The sequence below is a fragment of the Cornus florida genome, unplaced genomic scaffold, assembly GCF_030987335.1.
Source record: "Cornus florida cultivar Cherokee Brave unplaced genomic scaffold, ASM3098733v1 CherokeeBrave_3.0.0_Hap2_Chr06, whole genome shotgun sequence".
Taxonomy (NCBI): domain Eukaryota; kingdom Viridiplantae; phylum Streptophyta; class Magnoliopsida; order Cornales; family Cornaceae; genus Cornus; species Cornus florida.
The window spans coordinates 80,174,441-80,187,651 of NW_026775576.1; the positions used below are offsets into that span (position 1 = coordinate 80,174,441).

Below are 13,211 nucleotides of genomic sequence, written 5' to 3' on the forward strand. Positions count from 1 at the left end.
GACGGAAAAGCCCCTTAATATAAATCTAAAAAAAAAAAATCAGGTTTTCCTTCATATAATTTTCATTTTAGATTTTGTTTCCTTTTTAATTCTGAAAAAATGAAAATTTAAGAAAATATTCAAAATTGTTCCAATTTAATGTATCACAATTCTGTGTAATGGCAATTTTACTATTTGAATTAATCTTGCATATGAATCCCAAAACCTACGTTTGATGTTTGGATAAACTATTAATCTAAGTATGGTAATCCTTATTCAAGAAGGAAAGTGCTGAAGACTATAAGGCGGAGAGAAGAAAAAGGGTTGGAGTTGGTGAAGAGAGAAGATAGTGAGTCAGTGCAGAGGGATGTAGCCTCATAAAAAAGTGGGTTTGCTCTGAACCATAAATCAAGAGCGGGTTAGCTCTAACCCAAAAAGAGCCGGTGAGGTTCGCTAGTAGATAGACATAGACTTCTTATGGGATGGGTCGAGTACCTTCTCTACTTGTAATATCTCTTCCACAACTGGTATCAAAGCTAGTTGGAATGAGTTAATGTTCCCGACATTCACTCACTTGACAATAGTGACGAGCTCTCTTTATTAAGCATATGATAAAATTCTGTTAAATTTATCTATATTCATAAATCTCTAAATACATTTCAATCCAATGATTAATGAGAAGATCTTATGGCTCTAGTACCATGGCTGATTTTTTTTTTTTTTTTTTTTTTTTTTTTTTTTTTTTTTTTTTTTTGGAGTTTAACTCTTTCAGAGGTTCATTAAACTTAAACGAAGAGCAAAGCTTCAGAGATTAAAAACCACCTTATTTTACTTTTCAACATTGTAAGATATATATACACACACATTAACATAACATATGATTCTTAATATTTATAAACTAATAACATTACAGGCTGACACTGAAATGGAAAATTGAACAATGGATGGCTGACAAAGCGGAAGATATGAATATTCATAAATGAGCAATAAACAATTTTAAATTCACAAAGTATAAGCAAAGAGAACTCGGATAATATTATTAATCAATGCATAATTTTGTTCTAAGGGCTTAAATCATAAAACCCTCACTACTTTAATTTTTTGTATCATGAAACCCCAACCAGTTTATAAAAACCCCAACAATATTACAACATTGTCATTTTATCCCAATTCTGTCAATGAATCGTTACGGGTTTGTGAAATGACTAAATTACCCTTATGATATTCCACTTTATTTAAAAAACAAAAATTCATATTTTGCAAATTACAATATTATCCTCTTTGACTTTTGGGTTTTTTCCGATCCATAAATCCGTGTGTGTGTGTGTGTAATGTGTGTGTGTGTGTGTATATATATATGAATTATATATTGATGTATTTTCGGAATAACACATATAAATTTATAGCACTTGTTTCGCACATGTTACTCCAGGGGTATTTTCGTCACAAAATTCACATTGCCAAAGCCATTGTTAACTACGCGCTAGGTTAACGGACCAATATAGCAGAATTGGGGTAAAATGATAACATTGTAATATTGTTGGGATTTTTACAAACTAGTTGAGGTTTTATGATCAAAAAATGAAAGTAACAAGGGTTTTATGATTTAAGCCCTATATATAATATACAAAACCTAATACTATAACGAAACTTATCAGCATAAAGAAATTAACAACATAAGAAAGGCTATAAATAAGCCCAAAATTCAACTAAATATAATATGAAATGTAACACCTAAATAATACTAAATACCAGAATAATTCGAGTCCGTTTAGACTTCTAACAAAAAATATAAAATATTCAACAATCCTGAAAACACGATTGTGGTGCTTAAACGATGGCATTCGTCTAAAAAAAAAAAAAGCGTACCTTAAAAGCGATGCTAATAATTTTTTTGAAAACGAGCTCTTCGAAATATATAATATTGAAAAAATGTGTCAACCTACCAGTTTAGCTTTCTGGCAATCAATACAGACCATATAGACTTTGGCAATCACTTCTGACCAATTTAAAGTGACCAAACAATTATTTCTACTACCTTTTCTTAATATCTGATTCACCAGTTAATGGATAATAAGCAATAGGAATCACACACAGATCTCTTTTCCTGCTAACTGCTGCACCAAAGGTCTCAGTCATGTCTAGATCTTCTTGCTTCTCTCCCTCGGGAAGTTTCCAGTCAAAGTGATACAATAAATTTGCAAGTGGAAGCTCAACATTAACTATTCCGAACGACATGCCAGGACATATTCTCCTTCCAGCACCAAATGGTATAAATTGAAAATAAGTCCCCTTGTAATCAATTGAACTATCAAGGAATCTCTCTGGATGAAAGCTCTCTAGATCAGTCCAATTTTCAGGATCTCTACTAATTGCCCATGCATTGACAATGACTTGGCTTTTCGTAGGTATCTCATATCCATTGATTTCACATCTCTCTCTGCTCTCTCTCGGAATTAATAGAGGGAAAGGAGGGTGTAATCTCAGAGTTTCTGTGATAACCAACTTTAAGTAACTCAATTCATAGAGATCGTCTTCATTGACAATACTTCCTTTTTTACTTAAAAACTCTCTCACCTCGGCTTGTGCCTTTTCCATAACTCTTGGGTTTTTCATCAATTCTGACATTGCCCAGCTTAAAGTTGTAGATGATGACTCAATCCCGCCACTGAAGATGTCCTGAAATAGCATTGAAATTGAGTTAAAGAATATAACAATATCATGACTTATGGACTCCTATTATGCTCTCTGCAACTCTGAGAGCTTGCCCTTAAAGATGCCACTTTGGGTATTGGACCAGCATTACATATTGAACACAATGTGGATGTTGGTGTCGTAAAAAGGGTTTTGGACTTTGGCTCAGCTGGAGGCAAAAATAATTTGTGGAACTTAATTCATTGATATTGGTAGAAACAGAAAGTAAATGTACTAACCATGAGAACTGACTTGAGGTTTCTCATTGTTAAGGGGATCTCAAGGTCATCCTTCTCTTGAACTTTTAGAAGAACATCTATCAGGTCTTCGTGATCAGCTTCACCATCACCGGTCTGTGTTGCCACCTTCCTAGCTTTATGTTCATCAATGATGTTGGTAAATATCCTATCAATTTTTTGATGAATCTTTTCAAGTTTAGGCCTCAGCCCACTTATCAAAGCAAGAAATTTAACTGAAGGAAAGAGATCCGCAACAGTGAAACCTCCCCCTATATCTACGGCTTCCTTTACAAGTGATATGAATTCTTCTTGCTCAAGGAATTTCTTACCAGCGGCCGCCTTTGCAGTGACATTGTATGTCAACGAGAAAACCTTTTCATCGAGATTGATCAAAGATCCTGAATGCGCCGCAATAGATTTGATGAAATTAGAGGTCTCTTCTTCCCTGATGGGTCGGAATGATTGGACACGTTTGGCACTTAAAAGCTCCAGTATGCAAATTTTTCGAAGTTGTCTCCAATAATCCCCATAAGGTGCAAAGGCAATGTCATTCTCAGATAGTATACTTACAGCAAGAAGAAAAGGCCTGCTCGCAAAGACAATGTCATGTGTTTTCATCACCTCCTTGGCAATTTCTGCTGAAGAAACGACAAAAATAGAAAGTTGTCCAAGTTGCAGGTGCATCAGAGGTCCATGTTTCATGGCCAAATCTCTTAGGCAGTGATGGGGTAGAGATCCAACAAATTGGTGAACGTTTCCTATTAGAGGTAGCTTCCATGGACCAGGAGGCAGTTTTGGAGTTGAACTGATCCTGGTTTTAGATACTATTTTGAATAGCATGAACAGAAAGAGAAGGAATGGGAAAAGAATTGGGAAGGAGAGAAATGGGAACTCCATCATCAATTGTAGAGCCACGTTCGAGAATTCACTTGTCTCAGTGGTATGACTGCTTTTTATCCAGATTTATGCTTTGCTGTTGAGCCTTGAAGTTCTGCAAGATCCCTTAGCATTTTCAGTGTAATTTATTTTCTAGGTTTCATGCATGGTTCCTTAGTTTTATAAATAAAGATGCTTTAAGTAAGATTCCACTATTTGCCACATTATATATGTGAAATGTTTAGCATTACATCAATAAAGACATGTAGATACACATTACAGATGAAGCATGCATGAACAGGTTAATTAATCAGACCTTTTGACAAGATTCTATAATGACTTGCAGACATTTTTGACATATCCACCTTATTTATATTTCATTTTTGACATATCCGGGGCAGAGGATGATTTAGTAGCTTGACAACTAATCATACAGTTTGGAAAACATAATATATATAAAAAGCTTTAAATCTGATTTAAATTCTAATGGACTCTGTTGTCAATTAGAAGTACAACTTTAGCTCATCAAATAAAAAACTCCAAATCAATCTAGAACATGCCAAAAATCAGCTTAGCTAAAATATCATATTAATGCAATTGTCTAGCTTAGCTGCCTTACAAATATCCCCTATAAAATACGTAGTCTTTGCACCTAACTCTCTTGTCTTGTTTTCATAGTCTTTGCTATTATGAATTAGAATATATTTTATTTCCATAAAGGACTCAGCATTCTATGAACAGGAAAAAAAAAAAAAAAACACACACACACACACATACACACACACACAAATTAAAAATCAGCAAGAAGCAAAACCAACAGGATATGTGCACAAAAGGCTACGAGGAGTTAACTAAAAGCACAGAGCAGAAATCTTAACAGCAGAAAGTGAGATTTTGAACAATTCACTCCAATACCAAAATCACATTTAAGCAATAAAATCTACCATATGCAAGAAATAGTACTAGGGTACCTTAATTGATTTGAAATTTAGTAATGTGAAAGTGTAATTTAATGTCTCACAATTCTGTGAAATTGCAATTTTACTACTACGATTAAGCTTGCATTTTATTTGAATTGAATCCCCAAATCTTACTTTCTTGTTTGTTTACACTATTCATTTGGTATAAAAATTTGAAATAATTGAATTTTCATTACTTTATGTACATGTATATTACAAGAATTTAAATGGATCCTGACGTGGGCTTGTCCAAGACTGGAATTACTAATAGATTTCTGTGCATATATGTTATTGGGTCATTCAGACATGCCCAAAAGCAAGTCTATTCTGAAAATTTATTAAAAGAAGCAGACTGTGACCATATAAATCATACATGTAGTACCCACACATCCATTTTTTATGGCAACATATATATATAGAGAGAGAGAGAGAGCGAGAGAGAGAGAGAGATTGATTTACTATTTCTCTAAGTTCCCATGTCTCTTTTGTGCAGAGAGTGTTTGGCTGAATTAAAGGATAATTTTTGAAGAAGTGGAAGCCGGAAGCTAATGTTGGCAAGGGAAAAAAAAAATGAATCCATTAAGAAAAAATTGCAAACAAATCTTATATATTATTAATAATTGAAAAAATGATCTACACATATTTTTTTTTAAAAAAACCCCAACAACATAAAGAAACTAAGGAAAATGCACAATACGAAACTCTGTCCAAAGATTGGGTAAAAAATAAGGTAAGAAACTGAATTACTAATAAATATTAAATACCAAAAATCAAAGTAATAAGGTTACCTGAGTCCTAAATGGTAGAATTTGGCCGTAAAGCAGCTACATCAGCATGAAGTTGCTATATTTTGCGAGAGTAAGGTCTAGAGTCAAGACCGACTTGTAAAAAAACTACCCCAAAACCCTCCCTTTCGCCTTTTGAGGGTCCAAACGGACTCCGAAATTATCAGCAACCTGTACTGCATCAACTTTGCCCTGTGTAAGGCCAGAGAGCATACCAAGTGTTTGATTGAAGGTGTGACACAAGTACATTCCCAACCTTGATACTTAAAAGGTGACATCTCGTTGTATGATTATACTAATACCTTGAGGAAAGCAATGGACCCTCAAAAGGCTTTTAAGCAAGTGTCGGAGTACCTTTTTTTGCCAATATTTTTGTACAACTTTTGGGGCTGTGAAGGTGGCTTCTCAAATCTAAGCTTTTGGTCTCCAACTTTCAATATATATATATATTTTTTATTATTTTCTTTAGAAAGAACAATAGATGGATTTCCCTACAGGAATATTATCTTGTCCCCGTAATTAAGGATGAAATTGTTGCCATGACAAGTATACCTTTAGAAAGTTAAAGGTGTTTTCTTTTTTTTTTTTATTTTTTTTTTTTTAGAAGGTAAATTTGTGTAGCTGAGAGTGTGAAAATTATTGAATGTTACTTTCTTTGTTGATAATTTAAATATATATACATATATACTTAATAAAAAATAATAATAATAAAAAAAAAAAAATTGAATGCATGTACGGGGAGAGCAAGATAGGGAGGGACTTACATTGTTGGGGATAGAGTTCTAATGAGTTGCCAGTCTTTCTTCGGCTTAAAATGGAGAAACAGTGAAAAAAGAAACAGAGAACTAAGACTGAATCTAGAGACAACTTTGCTCTTTATTTATGGAGAAAGTTGAGACGGAGAGTACAAAGTTTTTAAGACAAAAAAAATATTATTACATCCATTGGTCCACATGGCCAGACACCAAAATTCTACATATCATTGGCCAACAAATACGTTCAAAGCTTACAAAGATTCTTCAATTACGCAATTAAAAAAAAAAAAAAAAAAAAAGGGTATAGAGTGTTTTTCCAATTTATATAACACTACAAGTACAACCAAAATATGTTCATACAATGATAGAGTTAGGAAGCGACTTGTAATGATAGTATAATTTTAAAAATGGATAAATTAATAAAAATAAGATTTTAATGTTTAATTGATAATATTCTTTTTTTTAATTATTATATTGACACGCACAGTCTTGTCCCTACAGGAATTTTATAATCTTCAACCTACTATTTTAGAAAGCAAGAAAGTACTACTAGATTATAAGGCCCTTGATGATGTCAATATTTAATTGATAATATTTTTAATTAATATACTCTCTCGGTCTTATTTTAAATGTTGTCTTCGGAAAAATGTGAGTCACAGTTCTTGAAGGTGTGAGTCACAGTTCTTGAAAGGTAATATCTAAAATGGGACAAAGGTAATATTATTTTCTACTAGTATTGACATCAAGCAAGATTTTCATACAAATTGATAAGAAAAATATGCATATATTTAAGTAACACAATTATATAAACACAAAATAAGGCTAGGACTCTTTAGTGACCTGAGATTCGAGATGAAATACAATTTAGTGTTCGTAAAATTACTCTATATGCACAAACGATACTTTTAGGGATAGTAGAAAAAGTGTTCCTAAACCTTTTTCGGCACGGTCTTTAACTTACTGTCCCTAAAAGCGAAAAATAAAAAGTTTCCCTCAAACAAATTTCTCCCGGGAACATTTCGCCACTAGTTTACTAAAATAAGAATTTTTTAAAATAGAAATAAAATAAATAAAAATTGGCTTTAGGGACGGTAAACTTACCGTCAATAATTCTCAAGTACTCCTTCTCACGACACCCCCCCCCCCCCAAGACGATGTCGATGCCCCAATATCTCACTTACTTAACATTTGGTTCGATCCAAAGAAATTTAAGATATAAGTTAAGATAATATTTAATTCCTTAACAGGTATATATTTTATTCCTTGAAATCACTTATGGATATTTGGTAGATTATTTAGTAGGGTAAGAGATTTATTTAATTATTTAAAATTTTAGAGTGCAATCACAATAAGAAAATGGTAGTTTTTTTTAATTAATATTAAGATAAGCCATAATTTTTTTTCCCTCCCTTGACAAAAAACTGATACACCCATTTGTTTCTATGGATCTCAAACCCTATTAGGCAAGAAAGACATCACTAAACTATTTTTTTTTTTTTAAATGGACCATAAAATACTTAGCACCCTTTATTCAAATTGAGCTAGGATAAGAAATTCTTTTAATCCCAAACTCTAATCCCTTATTATTATTATTATTTTCTTGGCAAAAAATAAAATAAATAAATAAACTCAATACATGCATGTGTCCATGCGAAAATTGTCCATTCTTCCTATTTACTTCACGCAAGAATGGTCAACTTATTAAGGTCCTGATGAGTTTTCAGATGACAACAAAAGTACATCAAGAATTTATGTATTTTAAGATTCTTCATTTTAGATCTCACTGAAAATTCATGCACTGAAAGTCCTTAAAATTGATTTTTAAAATGCGTCTGTTTTTAATCCTCTATGGTTCTCTCATATGTATTTTTTTGAGACAAAAATTTTAGAAGTGCCAATACGACCCATCAACACGATTAAAATTCGACACGAGATAAATGAGTTTGAATTTTTCTTAAATGGGTTTGGGTCATAAATCGATCAACATGACTAATTCGTTTAATTAATCATATCGTGCTAGAGTTAAGGGTTTCAACACGTGTAATCTATTTATACTTGTTTAATTAAAAGTTTCATAATTGTGTCAATATTGCTTGTATAACTAACTCATTATCTAATTAGACCTAATTGTTATGTATAACTAGGTCATTCAACATAAACTCTAACCAAAATATATATTAACCCTTTAACTAATGTATATGTTTTTTTTGTAATATTTATTGTTTGATTGAATATTATATTCGATCTAAATAATATAATGTCTGATTTTGATAAATAAATTATTAAATAAGTTAACACATATAATTTATTTAATTAACAGGTCAGATTGAGAGCTCATGACACTATTATGAAATGGATCGTCTTCGAATTAACGGGTAGAATACCCTGAAATTGATCGCGAATCCTATTACAAAATTTGCTTACTTTTTTTATTATTATTATGATAATGATCTGTATAAGATTCTCCCACGTCAGCTTTTGGCAAATGCAGCAGCCCACCCACATCCACATGGGCCCAATCTGGAAATCACACCCACATGGGCCATGTGATGGACACATGTATCAGTAATCTGATGGACATAAACATTTCATCTTCGTTACAGGATCTAATAATAGTGATTATGATATGATATTCTATTTTATAATTACATTTGTCAGTACCAAAATTATAATACACTAATAAAATTTTACTCTAATCGTATAAAAGAAATACTAAAAGATTCTAAACAACAAACGAGAGAATAAATAATAAATTCAAAACAACTCTGTACTACTTTAATTCTTCAGTAAATAAAGTTATCAATGCCAGGTTACTGCACATTTATGAAAAGATATTAAAAAATAATAATAATCAGAGTACTGCACATGTTTGTTGGTGCATTAAGGGGTAATATTGTAAAATTAGTATGAGAGGTGTTTTAAACTAGAAACATGGGTACCACATGATACAAATACAGTGACAAATTTTTAAAAAATAAAACACAGATAAGGTCTGGATATTCAAAAAATAATAATATAAAAATTTATTATATATAAAAAATAATTATTTTTATTCATTTTATCCACATAATTATGAATGAAAGCACTAATTTGTAGTTCAAAATTAAATGTTTGTTATTTTAAATTTTAATCCAAAACAAAAAAATAATTATAAAATCACACTGCCGTGTCCTAAAAGTGTCCGAAACATGTTACTATCATGTCCGGCCAAAAAATAAAATATTCAAAACTCAGGACACTTTTAACAATGTCCGTGTGTTAGGAAGTATTTTTAATTGTAAAATATATTTTATATAATACATCATCAAACACTTCATATTTTTTGGTTTTTTTTTTTTTTTCCTTTGTCTTATAAGACTTGAACATTTCATCTTTTACTTTAAAAGATAAGAAATTACAACGTAGCAATTTGTTATTACCGATACTTTCGGAAATCCCACATTCTTTGCCAACGGCGTTTATTCAATTAGTAATATGGCCATTGAATGGTGCTCTTGGCAAAAAATACATCTCCATAATGCATATAAAAGGGCCAACCAAAATCGAAAGCATGTTTAGGCACACAATATCATACCAAAGTTCTCTACAGTGATGAGATTGGAATTTAAATCAAACTGGGCTAATGAAACCTAATTACTAAAAATCACTAAATACTAAAAATTAGAATAATTCGAATTTGTTTAGACTTCTAACAAAAATCGGAATAATAATAATGTCTTCTTGTCTTAATATCTTACTCACCAGTTGAAGGATGATAAGCCATATGAATTACATTCAGATCTCTTTTCCTGCCAACTGGTCATGTCTAGATCTTCTAGCTTCTCTCATAAAGTTTCCAATCAAAGTGATATAATAAATTTGCAAGTGGAAGCTCAACATTAGCTATCCCCAACGACATGCCAGGACACATTCTCAATATTGAAAATGAGTTCCCTTATAATCAGCTGAATTGTCAAGGAATCTCTCCAAATAAAAGCTCTCTGGATCACTCTAATTTTCAGGATCTCTACCAATTGCCCATGCATTGACAATGACTTGGGTTTTTGCAAGTATCTCATATCCATTGATTTCACATCTCTCTCTGCTCTCTCTTAGAATTAATAAAGGGAGAGGAGTGTGTAATCTCAAGGTTTCTTTGATAACCAACTTTAAGTAACTCAATTCATGGAGCTCGTTTTCATTAACAATATTTCTTTTTTGACATAAAACATGTCTCGCCTTAGCTTGTGCCTTTTCCATAACTCTTGGGTTTTTCAACATTTCTGACATTGACATGGAGTTAAAGAACGCTATCATGCCATCTTGACTCCTGTTATGCTCTCTGCAACTTTGAGAGCTTGCCCTTAAAGATGCCACTTTGGGCATTGGCCACTTGGGATGTTGGACCAGCAGTACATATTGAACATCAAATATTTAAAACTGAATTTTCATGTGTTATAAGGGTTTTGGAATTTAATTCATTGATATTAATAGAAGCAGTAAGTAAATGTACTACCAAGAGAACTGACTTGAGGTTTGTCATAGTTAAGGGTATCTCAAGGTCACCCTTCTCTTGAACTTTTAGAAGAACATCTACTAGGCTTCATGATCAGCTTCACCATCACCGGTCTGTGTTGCCACCTTCCTAGCTTTATGTTCAACAACGATGTTAGTTAATATCCTATCAAGTTTTCGATGAATGTTCTCAAGTCTAGGCCTCAGCCCACTTATCAAAGCAAGCAATTTAAATGAAGGAAAGAGATCAACAACATTGAAACCTCCTCCTATCTCTATGGTTTCCTTGACAAGTGATATGAATTCTTCTTGCCCTTGGAATTTCTTACCAATGGCCGCCTTTGCAGTGATGCTGTATGTCAACGAAGAAAGCTTTTCAGTGAGATTGATTAGAGATCCTATATGCGTCGAAATAGATTTGATCAAATCCGAGGTCTCTACTTCCCTGATGGGTCGGAATGATTGGACACATTTGACACTTAGAAGCTCCAGTATGCAAATTTTTCGAAGTTGTCTCTAGTAATCTCCATAAGGTGCCATGGCAATGTCATCTCACATATGATATTTGCAGCAAGTAGAAAAGGCCTACTAGCAAAGACAATGTCATGTGTTTTCATCACCTCTTTCGCAATTTCTGCTGAAGAAACAACAACGATGGAAAGTTGTCCAAGCCGTAGGCAGGGGCGGAGGGAAGAGGGGGCCGGCGGGGGCCATGGTCCCCCCAAATTTTTTGGAAATTTTTTTTAGTATAGGTAAAAATAAAATAATATAGTATATATAGTACAAAATCTATACTTGGCCCCCCTAAGAAAAAAAAATTATTTCTTTAATTAGAATTTAACAAAAAAATAGTTTATATAGTGATTTAATTAACGATTATAGAATCCCAATAAAAATTAATTCACATTAAAATTTAATGTGGCTATCTTAAAATTTCAACTCAAATACCGTTTTTTCCATAATGTGACTACAAGCACGATTCTTTCCATAACCTTATTATTCTAAAATTCCATGATTCTTTCCATCAATTTTTTTTTCCTTCTTTTTATTCATTTTTATTGAAATACTGTTATAAGAATTCTATAAGAAATTAATTTTTACAAAATCAAGAACAAAAATTTCATTTGAAGTTTTGAATATCAACAAAAATTGATGATTTAAGAATCTAAATTTTTTTTTTATTAATTTGTTTGTGTTTTTTTTTTATTTTTTTATATTTTTTTTATCATTGTTATTGTTTTGTTAAATTTTCAATTGTTACATTTTTTTTAAAGTTATTTTTGTTTTTCTTTTACTTTTCGGTTAATAAAGAGAGTTATTTAATTGAATTTTTTTATAATTTTGGCATAAATCTTATTTGTGTTTGTTCAGAAAGTTTGATAAAAAATTTCAAAAAGTTTAAATAGATATAATTTGTATGAATATAATGAATAGTAAAATATTTTTGCCTACATAATATATTTTTTTTTCCCAAAGTTCTAGTTAGGTAATGTTATTTATAATTTTGGCCCCCCCAACCTCAAAATCCTGGCTCCGCCCCTGGCCGTAGGTGCATCAGAGGTCCATGTTTCATAGCCAAATCTCTTAGGCAGTGATGGGGTAGAGATCCAACGAATTGGTGAATGTTTCCTATTAGGGTTAGCTTCCATGGCCCTGGAGGCAGTTTTGGAGTTGAACTGATGTTCGTTTTGAATAGCATGAACAGAAAGAGCAGGAACGTGAAAATCATTGGGATGGAGAGGAATGGGAACTCCATCATCAATTGTAGAGCCGTGTTTATTCGAGTGTTCAACTGTCTCAGTGGAATGACTGCTTTTCATCTAGATTATGTGAAATGTTGAGTATAAAAATCAAGAAAGACATATTTAGATGCATGATACAAATGAAGCATGCATGAACAGGTTAATTAATCAGACCTTTTGATAAGTTTCTATAATGACTTGCACACATTTTTGACATATATATCCACCTTCAAATAAGATAGATAAACCATATTTATATTTCATATAAATCTACCTTCAAATATCATCTTCTATCTGAATCACTTGCTTCTACAATAGAAGAAATAAATATAGATGGGACAGAAGATGATTAATTTAGTAGCTTAGACAATTAATCATACAGTTTGGATATAACCTAATATATATAAAGCTCTTGCTAAATTCCTGAATGGTTAGATTCACTCAACTACACGAATAAAATATCATGGATTGAGAGTCATCTAATTTGTTAACTAAAGCACAGAGCAGAAATCTTAATAGCAGAAAGTTGGATTTTGAACAATTCACTCCAATATCAAAATCACATCTAAGATGTAAAATCTATCCACCTGCAAAGAACATAGTACTAGGGTTCCTTAAATGGATCCCTATTGTTTATTTGTGTGTACATGTGTATGACAGTATGTATCTATATGTATAAGCATTTACA

The 13,211-nt window shown here is 32.0% G+C and overlaps 1 protein-coding gene across 1 annotated transcript; it reads right to left on the reverse strand.

The window, feature by feature from the left end:
- Positions 1–1,661: 1,661 nt before the first annotated feature.
- LOC132314958 (cytochrome P450 71D9-like) lies at positions 1,662–3,809 on the reverse strand. The gene is made up of 2 exons (XM_059813723.1): positions 2,913–3,809; positions 1,662–2,658 (listed from the first exon to the last, which is right to left on the reverse strand). The coding sequence occupies exons 1-2, from the start codon at positions 3,807–3,809 to the stop codon at positions 2,014–2,016; spliced, it is 1,542 nt and encodes a 513-aa protein (XP_059669706.1). The 3' UTR covers positions 1,662–2,013.
- Between the last annotated feature and the right edge of the window lie 9,402 nt (positions 3,810–13,211).

What these genes read in the sequence shown, in the direction of transcription:
- LOC132314958 (XM_059813723.1), bottom strand. Translation starts at nt 3,809, where the DNA reads ATGGAGTTCCCATTTCTCTCCTTCCCAATTCTTTTCCCATTCCTTCTC. An exon ending in ACCTCAAGTCAGTTCTCATG is followed by an intron (nt 2,659 to 2,912) that starts GTTAGTACATTT and finishes ATGCTATTTCAG; the next exon opens with GACATCTTCAGTGGCGGGAT.